Raw genomic sequence first — 16867 nt, forward strand, 5'->3', positions numbered from 1 at the left:
AAGTAATGACATTATGCTTACTACATTAGAAATATGCGGAATAATACATACGGATTAACATATTCGTTCACAGTACGAATACCATGGCGGTAAAGGTAGCGACAGATATTCTCAAAAGAGTTAAACTTTGTTAAAATGTGATATTGTAAAAATAGTATTTAATACCTTGCTGACTTTGAAATTCATGTTTGTATATAAATTAAGGTAGATCTTGAGCGGAGTTAATAAGGTGCTACGTGTAAGTGTTTTGTGGCATCCGGAGACAGTATGAGTATGGACAGTAGACTTAGACCGGCTTCAGCTGAGGTGGTCGCAGTGGTCAATGGGCTGTGAAGTGTGAATTCGTATGTTGGATAGTTGGGGCTGCACATTTAGCTCTGACATCGATTTGTCCCGTACAGGATCTGGCAGGTGGTGTGTCTGACTCTGATGACGGTGTCATTCGGATTAGGCCTATACGCTATAGTATACGTATAGGATAATATTAACAACATCTACTGATCCAACCATCATTTTCTTTGTTTTGAACGATAAACGTCATGGCGGAGGAGTTTGTGAAGCCCGGTGAGTAAATAGACAGTGGTTGCGGGTTGTGGTGAGTGACGCTGTCGCGGTGATGGTGGTGGTGGTTGCTCGTAGTGGTGAGTGACGCTCGGTGGCTGTTGTTGTGGTGAGTGGCGCTGGTGGTGGTTGTTGTGAGTGGCGCTCATGCGGTGGTGGTTATGGGTTGTGGTGAGTGACGCTCTCACGGTGGCGGTTGTTGTGGTGAGCTTGGTGGTTGTGGTGAGTGGCGCTCATGCGGTGGTGGTTGTGGGTTATGGTGAGTGACGCTCTCACGGTGGCGGTTGTTGTGGTGGTTGTGGTGAGTGGCGCTCATGCGGTGGTGGTTGTGGGTTGTGGTGAGTGACGCTCTCGTGGTGGTGGTGGTTGTGGCGCTGTTGTGGTGGTGGTTGTTGTGGTGAGTGGTGCTCATGCAGTGGTGGTTGTGGGTTGTGATGAGCGACGGTCTCGCAGTGGTGGTTGTTGTTGTTGTGGTGGTGGTTGTTGTGGTGAGTGACGCTCTCATGGTGGCGGTTGTTGTGGTGAGTGTCGCTGTTGTGGTGAGTGTTGCTCTCGCGGTGGTGGTGGTTGTTGTGAGTGGCGCTCTCGCGGTGGTGGTGGTTGTTGTGAGTGGCGCGCTCGCGGTGGTGCTGGTTGTTGAGTGGTGCTCTCGCGGTGGTGGTTGTTGTGGTGAGTGGCGCTCTCGTGGTGGTGGTAGTTGTGGTGGTGAGTGGCGCTCTCGCGGTGGTGTTGTGGTGAGTGGCGCTCTCACTGGTGTGGTGGTTGTTGTGGTGAGTGATGCTCGCGCGGTGGCGGTTGTTGTGGTGATTGGCGCTGTTGTAAGTGGCGCTGTTGCAGTGAGTGACGCTTTCGCAGTGGTGGTGGTGGTTGTTGTGGTGAGCGACGCTTTCACAGTGGTGGTTTTTGTAGTGAGTGGCGCTGTTGCGGCGGTGGTGGTTGTTGTGGTGAGTGGCGCTCATGCGGTGGTGGTTGTGGGTTATGGTGAGTGACGCTCTCACGGTGGCGGTTGTTGTGGTGGTTGTGGTGAGTGGCGCTCATGCGGTGGTGGTTGTGGGTTGTGGTGAGTGACGCTCTCGTGGTGGTGGTGGTTGTGGCGCTGTTGTGGTGGTGGTTGTTGTGGTGAGTGGTGCTCATGCAGTGGTGGTTGTGGGTTGTGATGAGCGACGGTCTCGCAGTGGTGGTTGTTGTTGTTGTGGTGGTGGTTGTTGTGGTGAGTGACGCTCTCATGGTGGCGGTTGTTGTGGTGAGTGTCGCTGTTGTGGTGAGTGTTGCTCTCGCGGTGGTGGTGGTTGTTGTGAGTGGCGCTCTCGCGGTGGTGGTGGTTGTTGTGAGTGGCGCGCTCGCGGTGGTGCTGGTTGTTGAGTGGTGCTCTCGCGGTGGTGGTTGTTGTGGTGAGTGGCGCTCTCGTGGTGGTGGTAGTTGTGGTGGTGAGTGGCGCTCTCGCGGTGGTGTTGTGGTGAGTGGCGCTCTCACTGGTGTGGTGGTTGTTGTGGTGAGTGATGCTCGCGCGGTGGCGGTTGTTGTGGTGATTGGCGCTGTTGTAAGTGGCGCTGTTGCAGTGAGTGACGCTTTCGCAGTGGTGGTGGTGGTTGTTGTGGTGAGCGACGCTTTCACAGTGGTGGTTTTTGTAGTGAGTGGCGCTGTTGCGGCGGTGGTGGTTGTTGTGGTGAGTGGCGCTCATGCGGTGGTGGTTGTTGGTTGTGGTGAGACGCTCTCACGGTGGCGGTTGTTGTGAGTGGCGCTCGTGGCGGTGGTGGTTGTTGTGAGTGGCGCTCATGCGGTGTTGGTTGTGGGTTGTGGTGAGTGATGCTCTTGCGGTGGTGATTGTTGTGGTGCTGTTGCGGTGGTGGTTGTTGTTGTGAGTGGTGTTCATTCAGTGGTGGTTGTGGGTTGTGGTGTGACGCTCGCGCAGTGGTGGTTGTTGTGGTGAGTGGTGCTGCGCATATTGAGTTGTCTCCTTGATAGGAATTTCTAATTTGTTCAGGGTGCTGCCGATAACTCGCTGACTCTTCACGAAGGACACTGGGATCTTTAACGTCCACCAACTAATGCCGGCAGATGGGATTCCCGTTATTTAACGTCTTCCCGAGGGATGGCACGCACATTGATGAATGACCCTACCTGTGAAACCCCAGGATGACAGTTTATAGCTGGGTCGGGATTCCAACTCAGGCGAGACAGTTTAAAGACGAATGTGTGCAAACTTCTGGGCTATCCTGCGAGGAGAACTTTGGACTCGACGTGTTACAAGCATCGAGTCAGTAATTTGTAGATGGTGCATCACTTACATCCTGCATACCTTTTGAATAGACATCCAGCCTTGGCTGTCCATCTCGCATCGTTTTACTTGTGAATAATTGGAGGACTTGCTAACCTTGTCTTTTTTTCTTTCTTGTTTTTTAACACACAATGTCGAGGCTCAGAGAGGAGGAAGAACATTGAACGGATCGGGATGTAACAGAACAAAAGGAGCAATATGAGAGAGGGAAACGCACCAACAGCAGGAATGAGGAACAACATGGAGGGAGACTTCGACAAAAAAGGAATGTGGGGTTTGTGAGGAAGAACAGGGTGGACAAGTTGGATACAGAAGGAAAATCTCGAAACTTCGAAACACATTGATCTGGGTCGGGTAGAAAAGATGAAAAAAAAAGAAAAAAAAGATGGAAAGGGTAGAAAAAGATGATGGCTTTGAATTGGGGACGATGTGAGATGGCGGTGAACGACTGTCTTGAAGACTTGGAGAGAAGAATGAGATTGAAGAGGATGTAGAAGTTGATTCCACAGGTGAGAAAAAATAGGAACAAATGAGTGGAGGTTAGCAGTGATCCTGGATTAAGGTAGTTTCACAATAAGGGAATTGATGATGGACCACGTGTGCCCTGCAGAAACCTCGGGGAGGACAAAGCACAGAAAGAGCAGAGGGCACAAGACCAGAAAGTAGGCGGTAGAAGACAGAAAGACCACCGACCTGTCTTCGATAGTCCCATGAACGCAGAACACCTTGGTTTCCACAGTATCAAGCTGAGCAAGGTATGAGGCAGGTGAGCCAGCCCAGAAGGCAGAGCAGTACTCAATTAAGCTGCGGATGAAGGCCTTCGGAGGTGTGCCAAGGAAGAACTTTGGAGGCCAACTTTGAAATGTGGTTTGCCCAAAGGCGATTATTATTACTATTATTATTTTTTGTATGCAACATCGAGGCTCGTGTAAGAGCTAACATTAATCACAAAAAAAAACAAAAACGGACACACAAAACATATAATAAAGGGAGCGGGAGACGAGATGGGGAGAGACGGAAGCACACAAGTACAACAGCAGAGAACAGGGACATTGGGAGATGTGTGGGAGGGAGAGGGCTTGGGGGGAGGAGGCGTGGGAAGGGGGGGAGGGAGAGGTATAAAACACATGGACACTGTTAGGACTTCCAGGAAAGAAGTCGGTATTTCGAAAAAATGGATCTGGTGTGATTTAACAGGGGTAGAAAATCTGAAGGTTTTGGATGGGGGAAGAAAAGAGATGGTGGTGAACAGCTGTTTTAAAGACCTGGAGGGAGGAATTGGTCTAAAAAGAGTGTGGGAGTTTGTTCCAGAGGCGGGAGAAAAGAGGAATGAAAGAGTGAAGGCAGAGAATCTTGATTTTGGCGGTTTAACCAGAAGATGGTTGCTGGCAGATCTTGTGCGACCTGCAGAAATATTTGGGGGACAGAGCACAGACAGAACTGGGGGAGCTAGGCCGGAGAGGAGTCTGTAGAAGACAGAAAGATCACCAACCTACCTGCGGTGAGCGAGTGAAAGGCCCTCGTAATCAGTTTCATCACGGGAGATTCCAATGATTCTGAAAGCTTTGGTTTCAACCGCGTGAAGTCGAGCTAGGTGCGAGGCAGGAGCACCAGCCCAGAGGGGAGAGCAGTATTCCATTGAGCTGCGGATGAAAGCCTTGTACGTGGTGAGGATCTCAGGTGTGCCAAGGAAGGACTTCGCACGACGGAGGATGCCCAGTCGGCGACTGGCTTTGGAGGCCAGCTTGGAAATGTGGTTTTCCCAGGAAAGATCATGGCAGATAGTGAGACCCAAAAGCTTGAGCGACAGAACTTCTTGGAGAGGATTGTTGAGAAAGTAGATGGGAGGGTTGTCCAGTCGGTCTTTTTGGAGAGACATCGTAAGAGTGTGAGATTTGTCAGGATTGAAAGACATGTTCCACTTGTTTGACCAGTCTGTGATTTTGTCCAGGTCTGCAGAGAGTGAAGAGGCTGCAGACTGCCGATCTGGGGGTTGAGGTATGGAGCAGCAGAGAGTGGAGTCATCAGCAAAGAGATGGAGAGGATTTTCCAGAGAGTCGGAGAGATCATTGATGAAGACCAGAAAAAGCACAGGGCCCAGAACACTGCCTTGGGGAACTCCAGCCTGAACAGGAAGAGGAGATGAGAGAAATCCATTCAGAGCCACATGTTGACTGCGACCAGAGAGGAAGTCCGCAAGCCATGCATGGAGGTTTCCATGAATACCATTAGAGGAGAGTTTGGTGAGCAGAGCTGGGTGCCAGACATTATCAAAGGCACGTGATATGTCAAGGGAGACAGCTCTGATTTCCTGTTTAGCATTGAGGATCTCCATCCATTGTTGAGGCAGCAGAAGCAGCATGTCCAGAGTGGAGTGATCTGGTCTGAATCCAAATTGATGATCAGAGATCAAGCCATTGGAGAAGAGGAAGGATTTGATATCCGAAGCAATGATGGATTCCATGACTTTGCTGATGATTGGGAGCAGGCTGATTGGTCTGTAGTTGCAAGGATCTGTTTTTGCATCTTTTTGTGTAAAGCGGTAATGGTCCAATTCATGACTGATATTGAGACATGACTGAACTCTCATGTCACGACTCTCATGACTGAATTGAACAACTCTCTCTCATGTTCAAATTCATGACTGATCTTGACTGATATTAAGACTTCGGAAATTTGAATGAGTGAACTTCCTCAGAAGGATTGTTAAGAAAGTAGAGATGAGGGAGGGGGTTTGCCAGACAGTCCTTTCAGAAAGACTGTGTGATATAGATACCTGATGCCTTGGCCTTGTACTTCAGCAAAGAGCTTAGAACTTCAGAAAAATATGACCTGAACAATAACCCGTCATGTTTTCGTATCCATTTTATGTTGCGTGTTTTACACCAGTTCTATTGGAAATGCGATCCTAGTCCAACTTTTTGTTGCAAATTCTAGTCCATGACCATCACCTCTGAATCGTTACACACTTTAAAATTATCCACACCGTCTGATAAATCTGGCACATGTCTTCTAAAATTCTCAGTGCGCTGCATCATTTACAATGGGACTTCTCTACCTGTTGCAGGAAACCAAAGTATGGGATGGAATGATCCACCGGTGTTCTCCTATGGAAAGCAAAACCAAATAAATGCCAGATTGAGACGCAACCATCTCACTCGCCGTGTCGCACCTCCACAAATTACAGGTACTCTTTTTGTTTGTTTGCACCTGTTTATGCATGACCATGTCAGACAACCCTTTAAAACACTCGTCTGTACTACAAAACATGAACGGTCGATGCATTCTGTTTTTTCGTTCGTTAACTCTTCGAGTTTTAGCCGAATCGAGACAACTTGTCATGCGACGTTTAGTCACCCAAGTCACGAGGGTGTGATCGATGCACTGCTTCGGAAACAGTTTCGGGAGTTGCGAGGAAATTGACCAGTGCTGATTGGACAGAAGGTGTTTATGTAGTGTCGAAGGACAACCTCATAGTTCCACTGAGGTATGACGTATGAATCAACGTCGACGCAAAGCTTCAAAGTGATGGAGAATTGTTGTTCCACCCCACCCCACCCCACTCCCTCCCCCGCCCCCCCTCTCTATTTAATCAACCTTTTTGAGAATAGCGACATCATTAAGTTTACTTCCTTAAACCCCCCCCCCTCCCCCCCCCCCCCCCCCCCTTATACTATATCCTATAGGATAGTGGGAGGCCTATACCTGTTGTAGGGTTTGTTTCTACAATTAGTGCCCCCAGTTTTGAATGGTACCCCAGAGTTTCTTTCAGGTTTTCAGGTTTTTGACCAACTTTCTTTCAATGGTACCACCATTCAGGTTTTTTTTCCTTTTCTTACAATTTCCAAGCTGCATCTCGGAGCCGGCTGGGAATTTTGGAATGAAATTTTGTATCAATAATCGGAATACAAAGTATGCAGCGTTGAAATTTATTTTGACCTTGACCTAATTATAGACATTTTAACATTTTTCACTATAACTTGACTTGGGTTCTTCCGATCGGAATGAAGTTGCTCTCGCTAGATGGTACAGAGCAAGGCACATTTATCTTGATTTACATAATAATACTCCAGGTTAAAGGTCGAAGTCAAATGGTGGTCTGACAAAAAAACTCGTTTTTTATTTGTCATCACTTGATTTTGCCAATGCGGAATCTCAAAGACCGCTTGGTCTTCCAAGATGTTTTTGCATCATTATAGTCGGTCTTTGCTGAAGTTGTACACCTGATATTTGATTAGGGGCCTTTGACCTACTTTTTCAGATTGTGACCTTTTTCAGAACAAAAAACGATTTTTTGATCATAACTTGAATCATTTTCCTCCAATCTTCATGATGTTTTATCGATATATTGTCGACATTTTCTTAATTTACAATTTTACATTCTATCCCTAAATATTGAAGGTCACGGTTATATGAATGAATGAATGAATGATCGTTTTAAGGCCATTTTCCCTGCTAGAGCGGGGGTTAGCCTTGCAGGACCCATGACAATCATGGTTCCCTGACAATGACAATCATATAAGGTTATATGGTGGTACGAAAATAATATCGCCATCTTTGGATTGCGGGCGCCGGAGGGGTTTACCCTTGGCGATCGCTTTGTGATCGCAGATATCTCCTGTATGGTTTGCAGACAGGTGCTTTGCCAGTAATTCTATACCAGTATTTAGACTGCCAGTCTTGCCACATTAAAGATCTCACCTGAAACTTTACCTTCCACCAACGTTTATTATCAGTTAACCAAAAACCTCCCTAACTAATTACTCCACCACCAAAGGTGGATGGAGGTTATGTTTTCACCCCTGTCTGTCTGTCTGTCTGTTTGTGAACAAAATATCTCAAAAAGTTGGGGACGGATTCGGCCAAAACTTGGTGGAGAGGTTGGGTGTGTGACAAGAACTAATCGATTCGATTTTTGTGATAATCTGAATATGGATTCGGATACAAGAATTATTTAATTTTTAAGTGATTCTTCACCATTGAGAGATTGAGCTAAAAGCGATTGTATAACATGATATTTAAAAAAGTTATGGACGAGTTATGACTAAACTTTTGTGGAGGAGTTGGTTCGGTGACAAAGACAAGCGATTAGATTTTGGTTCAGGTCCGAATCCAGATTCGGCCTATCAGTGGGATAGAAACCATAAACTGTTCAGCCTGGCGGAGGTAATGCGCTCTACCGAGTGCCGTTCTAGTTTTAGCTTGCGGATGTTTTGACTTGATCATCAACTACATTGTGGTGTACCATCTGTCATGTGATGCAGTAAATCACATTGTTCCCTCGCATTATACTTCCTCAAATAAAGGGCAAAATGTTTGATTCCAAAAGGGATTTTGCATTTGCAAAATGTGTACTCGAGATGTGACTCTTTAAATCGTTAATTAATGTTCTTTGAAATTGAATTTATTTTTTTGAGGTGACATGCCGGCTCCATGCATCATGGTCGCGACCCTGCCTCCGCCGACCGCCCCGCCCGTGTGCAGTTCCATTGCGTCTCCTCCGGTGGCATCTCCCGGCCAGTCCGAATCTCGAGAGCCGGAGTTTGATGACTTGTGGGAAGTCCTAACGAAGCTCCAGATGAAGTGCGAAGGTTCTGTTGCGGTATGCCACTAGTTTTCCTTCAATTTGACGGAGGATAGTCACCGGCTCGGATTTAGTGGTTTGTCTAAATAAATACTTGTTTTTCCGAAGGGTATCTATCCAGTATTTAACACGTGAAGCTAAATGAGTATGATTTCTCATCTTGTGGCAAATGACTCGTGGAAAGTATCCATTTGAAAGCTTAACGAGAGTGGTTTGTATTTGTAACCTGAGAGCTTTATTTATGAATAACGTTTCAACTGAAAATTATCCTAACTCATCTGGTAAATATTTCCAAAGTAATCGGATGGTGCTCTGACCCATCCTGCCATGTTGCAGGCACGTGTCACGGGTGACATCACACGCAAGCTGGAGCTGTTGAAAAGTCAGTGGAAAAATGACAAGCTGTCTCCAGCAGTTAAAGTCAGGATGGGAAAGCTCTGCAACGGTAACAATCAGCAAAGCTGTTTTGTCTGAAATAAGATGTGTTTAAGACTGGGATTGGCAGGACAGCATAACGTCCTTGAGCTGTTTAATCTGGGTCCGATTCGCGACCTGAGGATCTCGACGGTGCATTGCATCGGAGTGCACGGTTCTTCCCATCTGCTAGCGTTTGCCGACGGGCGTTAAAGATACCGCGGTACATTTAGAAAAGACCTCGGCCAAATTCCAGCCCTGACTACTGTTGGGAACAGCGCTAACACTGGTGGAAAGAGCTTTGCAATGAAGGGAATGGAACAGTTTAAGATGGCAGCTTCCTTGATAGGAAAGTTTTGCTATCCGTCACACTTCCTGGTTGTGGTTGTTGTGGATAAACACTGCACTGCCTCATCACCTTAGCAGTCCCTACCATGCAATAATCCATCAAGAGATGTTTTTGATAGCACTTAATTCTACTGTAACTCTCAAAACCCAACTCCAACCCCACATACTAACTCCGACCACACACCTCACCTGTTCCAACTTGCTTGCAATCGATAGTACTCATGGCCGTGTGCACTTTTTTGCTAAGTAGTGTTCAATTCCTCGAAGAGGCAGAAACTTTTATTGTGATGTGTGAAGTGCAAAAAGGCACTTTAACATTGTCGAACCACAACACTGCTGTCCACCTGCACACCATACGTTTGCTTATGTACATTACTTCCTTCTTTTCACCCCTCATCGCCACACCACTTCACCGTCCCTTTTCCCCTTCACTCTCCACCACAATAACTTGTGCTTCCAAATTTTTTTTTTTTCAGCCCTGCAAAGTGAGTGCTGGGGAGAAGCGACAGAGCTCCAAGTCTCTTTGACAGTGGATTATATGGGTGAAGTTAGCACATGGGTCATCGCCCTTCGCAAACTCACAAGTCTCGCAAGCTGTAATAGCGAATAAACGTGGAGGAGCCACGATGTACGACCGAACATTTACCTTTAAAGGGAATGTGGTTCCCTGTAACGGATGCACAACATTGGGCGGCCTGCCTCCAGCTCGAGTGGTGAAACCAAATGTATAAATAACTCTGAGCCATTTCCTGTGACACCAGTTTGCTGGCCAGGGTTGTGTAATGCCTTGTTTTACAATGAAGTGACAGAGTACTTGAACTGGCCCTCTTCTGCCATTATTTCTAGTTGGTTTGAAATGTAACACTTAGATGCTCGCAATGGCTATTTTGCGGACTGCCACCTGTCGTATTTTCCAATGAAGAGGATTGTGCCTGACGGCAAAAAAGTTCCCAGAAACCCTTTACTTCCTCGTAGAGGGAACTTTTACCCAAAAGTACTGATACCACTATCCCTAAAGTAAGCCACAGTTGTTTACAGTGCCCAATGTCAATTTAATTTTAGCATTCCTCTCTTTTAGGTGTTTTTAAAATTGAAAGGAAGAGGCAAAACTACTTTTTGTAAATGTTTCATTGCAAATTTGTTTGAGGGAACGGGCTCAGATTATGAATGCTTCATTGAACTCGCCATTGGAGATATTAAGCTGGCTATCCAATATGCTAATATCTCATAAACAGGTCCTTTGACCAGTAAAATGGCCAGATCCACCTTGCATATAGATTGTTCACGTGCCAAATGAAAAAAAGATTTTTCCTCTTGACACCGACTGATGCTAAGGTTTTTGAAAGGCGGTTTTATATGAATATTTAAATTAAAAATATTTGTTTGTATATTTGTTGCATGTGCATACATTTCGAAGTCCAATTTATTAAATATTTACTGGCATGGCTGTTCATAGTAAATGTACCTCTTGAGTGGCTTAAAAAGTTCATCAAGTACACGATGAGGAATTGAGTGCACTGCAGTGTAAGTATTTCGATTGAAACATAATTTGCATGTTTCATGTCAATGAACTGCAAGTCTAATTATTATATGCAGGATTCGGAAACTATTGATGTCAACACTTTCATTCTCCCCTATGCACTCTCGACTTTCACCCAAAGCCGACCCCCATGAGACGTTCACCCTTCCCCTTCCCCCTCCTCCCCCCACCCCTCCATCTTGGGGATTTTATCAATCAAAATTTACCCTTTATAATCTATAACTCCCAAGTCGTGTCCAGCAAGCACCCGCAGTGCACTGCAAGCAGACCCAGCACATCCTTGTTTGAAGAACCATGTAGGTATCTCTCAGTTCTGCCAATAAATCGCTTTTTATATTTGCATCCTTTCGATGATATGTAATCTCCTTCAATTTATATCTCATTATGATTATTTCCCCTTGCGAGTCTTATATTTCCAACCTTTAGGGTGATTCAGACGTGTTTTAGATTTGTCGATTGTCAAGTTTTTTTTTTTTCTTTTTTTTTCTTTGGGTTTCATGGGTTAGTGGAACTTGCATCCTAGTCCTTTTGGAAAATTATCTTAGGATCGTGCTTCTTGGCTCAGACTTGACTTTCTGAGTTTTGTCTGACTTATTTTAACTTAAACCGTGTTTTTCCTCAGTTCTACTGGGTTTTGTTTACAACTGTGTTGTCTTGACTAGTATGCCCCTGATCTCAACAGCAGGACGATAAGTTACCCTAACCTACAGGTGGTGGTGTCGCCACTGTTATTCCATCACTGTTATGTCACCACTCACCCTGTGTACAACAGGCGGATCCAGTTGGACCCTGGGATTGACTATTCTGTGGTCGTGGCAGGGAAAGGAAAGGCTGCATGTGCAGGCCCCTTCGAGTTTGCTCCTGGACCCTCGGGTTTCTCTGAAGAGAGGTTTAACCCCAGCTCTGGCAGAGATTTCTCTTCTCAAGTCTGATTATTCTCTTTCCAAAGCACTGCAGTTGCCCTCAGCTGGCAAGGTCGAAGGAAAGCATATAAAGACGAAGGCCAAAGCTAAACCCAAATGCACCTCATCTTCGCGATCATCATGTGCATCTCTTGCTGGCATCTGAGCAGTAGGTGGCCACCAGAATTTAGGGCCGAATTGGCCCCATCCCAAAAAAGATTATACGGACGCTGGCAGGAATGATGGTGTCTCTCCAGAGTGTAACCCCCCTCCCCCTTAAGATATTTCTGTAGATTCTGCCGGGCATCTCAGGAGGGTCTGGTTCCCCAGCTTCCTTTTCAGCAGCCTTCTCCGACGAACAGCAAGCACAAGAGTAAGGTTCTGGCAGCTCTCGGAGCTCCACCTGCTGAGGTACAGCTCACCCTGCCAGGGAGCAGTAGCAGCGAAGCTTTCAATCCTGCTGATTCTATTTCTCCTTTTTCTTACCCCCAGAGGATCGGCTTCCTTTTTCTGCTGAGTTAATAAGAACTGAACTTTATACTGAACAGTTAATAAGAACTGAACTTTATACTGAACAGTTAATAAGAACCATATTGTAGCTGGGATGTAAATATCAGTATTAAATGGGCAGGCCAAGTCAGTTGCAGTTTGTGAAAAAAAAAAAAAAATGCAAGGGTTAGTGGTTGGTGGAATCGATTCCAAAGTACTCGATTCCAATCATGGAATTGAAAGGAAAGGAGTAGTGAACTGGAATCGACGTCTATTCCAACTACTCCCTAATCCCTCTGACAATGTGCTTTCTGGAGGAATTTTTTTTCCGTACCTCTCGTTTGGCATATAAACTCACCTGTAAGGCATGCTGGCAGATGGGGACGGGCAACAATTCGACTGATAGTTATGTAATTACTTGGAAATGTATCCGGACGGGAAAAGTTTAAGTTGATCTGGCAATTTAAATAATTTAATGGAATATAAAAAGATTAATTGTGTGACATTCTTAGTTTCGCTCAGAGCCAAAGTTCTGAGCTATTTATACCGCCTACCATGAAATGTTGGTGCAACATGGGGTGGTGGAGATTTAATTTATATAAAAAGAGGACAAAATATTCTGCTTGCGAAATAAAATTTGGCATCAACATTATTCATGCTTGTTCTGCCATCATTTTAAAAAAGTGAATGTTGAGCTCATCAGCGAGGGAAGCGGCCGCTTCCCAAGTAAGCCACGGTTAGACCGTGTGTGCCGCTGTAAACGGGAGACAGACGAACACACATCATGGTTCGCAATGTATAATAGACGACTTCTCTTCCAAGGAACTTCAACATGGAAAGAGACCAATTGGCCCATCCAGCCGACGTAATGTTTGCCAACCTATGAAACTTCTCCCCTCTCCGCCCTTCCTACCCCACCCACACACCTTTTCTCTCACTCTCTCCTTCCCCTCTCTCTCCTCCTCCCCGCTCTCTATGTCTGTGCTCTATCCATTTTAAATGTTTAGCGTCAAGTAAGGAAGCATCACACACAATATTAAGTCTTTGATGTAATGACCTCTACTTGGCTGGGATTTAAAATGCCAACCTCAACTCAGAGTGGGCGTTCTGTTCTAACTCAACGAATTACATCGTCTACTGAGTATTGAATTTTCGTTTATTTTGGATCTCTGAAGTTTATTATTAAACGTTATTTTTAGGTCACAATGCTAAATGGAGATTTTCCTTTTATTAAATGATTATCTTGTTCTGCAACTTTTGTTCAAAGACTTTCAGTATAGGCTACTGTTGTTAACAATACTCAACATATAACATGGTTTGGTCAATTTTGTGATAATCATTCTCTGTCACAGAGTATCGGTGCGACCGAAGCTGCTTCTTGAGCAAGGGTTATGCTGGATGGTTTGCTATTGGCTTCCCAGGAAGGGTTTGGCAAGGAATTTGGAATTTGTTCAGGGTTCTGGTGATTGCTCTTCACGAAGGACACCATGGGGATCTTCCCATGGGATAAACTTCCACCAACTAATGTTGGTAAACGGGACGCCAAGTTTAAGTCCATTGGAGGGATGGAGCACACATTGATGGTTCACCCAGTCTGTGAAGCAATGGATGACAGTTTATAGCTGGGCCAAGATTCAAACCCAGGCAAGACAGCTTCGAGGGAAGCAGCCGCCGGAAACGGGAGACAGACGAACGCACACCAGCCGCTGTGGTTCGCATTGTATAATAGATTAGAAATTTTAACATGTCGTTCAAGACGTCCAGAGGCTCAGTCTGGAACCATTTCCAGAAGGATAAAGAAGCCATTCCAACATTTTGATGTTTTCTTTGTTCAACAGACATTACTCGTCACAAAAATAATGTATAGTACCAATTGGTGATAGTTGAGAATGCGAAATCAAAGAAATCAAAATCTGCAACAAGTTCCCAATCGATCATTCTTAGCATGTTCTGTACAATCTCGAACAGCTCTAAGTAAGGTGTTGATTACCCGAGATAAAATGTTATTATTAACCAGATGGTGATAAATATGATCAGTGATGGACATTCAGCCTGCATCTGTTGATGAAGACTCCAGCCTCAAATAACCTACCCCAACCTATCCCTACCCCAATAACTAGATGGTATTCATCGAATACTTACGCTGCGCCGTCAACTTGTTATGAGCCAACTCTTCTGTTTTTGAACATTTTTTTTCTTTGATCCAATATGGCTGCCAGACCACGTGAGCGATGACGTCATAAATTTATATTCTCTAATACAATTGTTGCATCGATCATGCTCAATACATTTCAAACTGATCAGACTAAGCGTTGTCCCTGGTGAATTATGACGTCATCATTATCGCACCAATGACGTCATCGTTAAAAACATCTATTCCCCATATGGAGTTCTTTACAATGAGCTATGTTTCAATTTTTGCCATGCAGCGGTTTTGGAGATGTAGAGGTGCAACATTTTTAGGTTTTTCCAAGATGGCGCCTGCCCGACATTACCTATGATAGTATGATGTCATGATTATCATTAAAATATTCCAAAGGAGGAGGTGCTCCTTGGGTGAAAATTTTGTGTCCATCAGACCAACAATTGCTGAATTTTTTAAAAATAATGATCGGATGGATAAGTGTTGTATTTTTCGAATTATGACGTCATAACGAAGACACCGATGACATCATTAACATATCTTATTCCCCATGGGGAGTAATTGACAATGAGCCAGATCTCAATTTTTTCCATGGAGTGGTTTCAGAGATATGGAGGTGTGAAGTTTTTCCAAGATGGCGCATGTACCGCATGACCTATGACGTCATAATAATCATTAAAATATTCTACAGGAGGAGTCCCTCCTATGGTGAAAATTTAATGTCAATCGGACCAACGGTTGCCGTGAAAATGAATTTTTAAAATGCAGACACGGCACACGTATGCACATGAATGCTTAACCTCGCTTTTCGCTTCGTGAGCGCAGGGTAATAAGATGAAAATGGTATTATTAACCAGATGGTGATAAATATGATCAGAGATGGACGTTCAGCCTGCATCTGTTGTTGAAGACTCCAGCCTCAAATACTGTGGGAGATTTGGACTGAAGATATGACCTCGAAATTGTCACATAATCATGCGAAATATGCTTCCTGAAGTGTATCGAGAACCCAGGTGAAAATTTGCTAGGATGATTCATGCTGCTGCTTCCACTGCCCTCACAAACGGACGTTTTGTCAAACCCAGGTATATATCACTCGCTGCACACCAGAAAAATAAAACGGAAAAAAGTACTTCGAAGCATACTCAATTTTGTATACATAGTCGAGGCTCGTGGAAGAACTTGTAGACTGAAAGGATCAGGAAATAACAGGATGCAAAAGGTACAGTAGAGTGAGGGGGAATGCCAACAGCAGAGTAGAAGGCCAAGATAGAGGGAGACTTGGACAAACAATGGAGGGCAGGAGAGGATATATGGGGTGGACAAGATGGATACAGAAGGAAACTCCAAGGAGGGAAAACTGGAAATTTGGAAGTAGGAGAGATTGGGGTAGGTCAACGAGGGTATAAATATCGTGGTTTTGTATTGGGGACAATCTGAGATGTTGATGAACAGCTGTCTTGAAGACCTGGAGGGAAGAATGAAATTGAAGGGGATGTGGAAGTTGGTTGAACAGGCGGGAAAAAAGAGGAACGAATGAGTGGAGGTGAGCAGTGATCCTGGATTTAGGTAGTTTTACCAGAAATGGGGGGGGCGGGGGTGCTGATGTTAGACCGTGTGTGCCCTTTAGAAACGTGGGAGGGAGGAGGGGGTACAAGGCACGGAAAGAGCAGAGGATGCAAGACCAGAAAGGAGGTGGTAGAAGACAGAGACCACCGACCTGTCTGTGATGGCAAAGTGATAGACTCGTAGAAGTAGCTTCATCGCGGGAGATTCTGATAATCTTCAGGGCCTTGGTTTCCACAGCGTCAAGCTGAGCAAGGTGTGAGGCACGGGAGCCCAGAGGGGAGAACAGTACTTCATAAAGCTGTGGGCGAGAGTCTTGTAGGTGGATATAAGTTCAGGTGTGTCAAGGAAGGACTTTATATGACAAAGGATTCCCAGTCGGCATCTGGCTTTGGAGGCCAACTTTGAAATGTGACTAGCCCAAGAAAGATCATGGCCCTGAAGTTTGAATGACTGAACTATCAGGATTGAAAGTCATATTCTTTGTGATTAACCAGTATATGATTTTTGTTCAAGGCCTGGAGAGATGGACGATGCTGTAGCTGCCCGTCTGAAGGATGAGGGATGTCACGGTAGAGGGTGGAGCCATCAGAAAATAGACATAGAGGATGTTCCAGAGTCAGTGAGATCATTGACGAAGATCAGGAAATTGGACTGGACATGGAGCACTGCTTTGGGGCACTCGAGCTTTGGCGGGGACAAGAGATGAAAGGATTCCGTTAGCTACGAGAGTACAGGAAGTCGGTAAGCCAGGTGTGGAGTTGACCTTGGATGCCATAGGCAGAGAGTTTGGAGAGAAAGATGGGATGCCAGACTGTATTAAAAGCACAAGATATGTCCAGAGAGAAGGCTCTGGCCTCATTTTTAACATTGAAGACCCTCCATCCATTGTTTGTTGAGTAGAAGCAACATGTCCAAGGTGGAGTGACCCGGTCTGAAACAAAATTGGTGATCTGCGATGAGGTTGTTTTGGGTAAACTAAGGATTTCATGTCAATTGTGATGATGGATTCCATGACCTTGCTGATGATTGGAAGTAAGCT

At 45.2% G+C, this 16867-nt stretch overlaps 2 protein-coding genes across 2 annotated transcripts in view; one reads left to right on the top strand and one right to left on the bottom strand.

Moving 5' to 3' along the window:
• The window catches only part of TSEN2 (tRNA splicing endonuclease subunit 2), an 841321-nt gene that overhangs the window by 321464 nt on the left and 502990 nt on the right, over positions 1 to 16867 (bottom strand). The window lies entirely within an intron of this gene.
• SRA1 (steroid receptor RNA activator 1) lies at positions 207 to 12768 on the top strand. Its single transcript, XM_068114200.2, has 5 exons — positions 207 to 564; positions 5907 to 6026; positions 8257 to 8441; positions 8760 to 8868; positions 9662 to 12768. Exons 1-5 carry the CDS (start codon positions 540 to 542, stop codon positions 9793 to 9795), a joined length of 573 nt encoding a protein of 190 aa, XP_067970301.2. The 5' UTR covers positions 207 to 539; the 3' UTR covers positions 9796 to 12768.

This window comes from Myxine glutinosa, chromosome 4 (genome assembly GCF_964187855.1).
Source record: "Myxine glutinosa chromosome 4, kmMyxGlut1.1, whole genome shotgun sequence".
NCBI classification, from domain to species: domain Eukaryota; kingdom Metazoa; phylum Chordata; class Myxini; order Myxiniformes; family Myxinidae; genus Myxine; species Myxine glutinosa.

Coding starts and splice junctions, on each gene's coding strand:
- SRA1 (XM_068114200.2), top strand. CDS start 540: ATGGCGGAGGAGTTTGTGAAGCCCG. Junction 565..5,906: donor GGAGGAGTTTGTGAAGCCCG/GTGAGTAAATAG, acceptor TACCTGTTGCAG/GAAACCAAAGTATGGGATGG. Junction 8,869..9,661: donor GATGGGAAAGCTCTGCAACG/GTAACAATCAGC, acceptor TTTTTTTTTCAG/CCCTGCAAAGTGAGTGCTGG.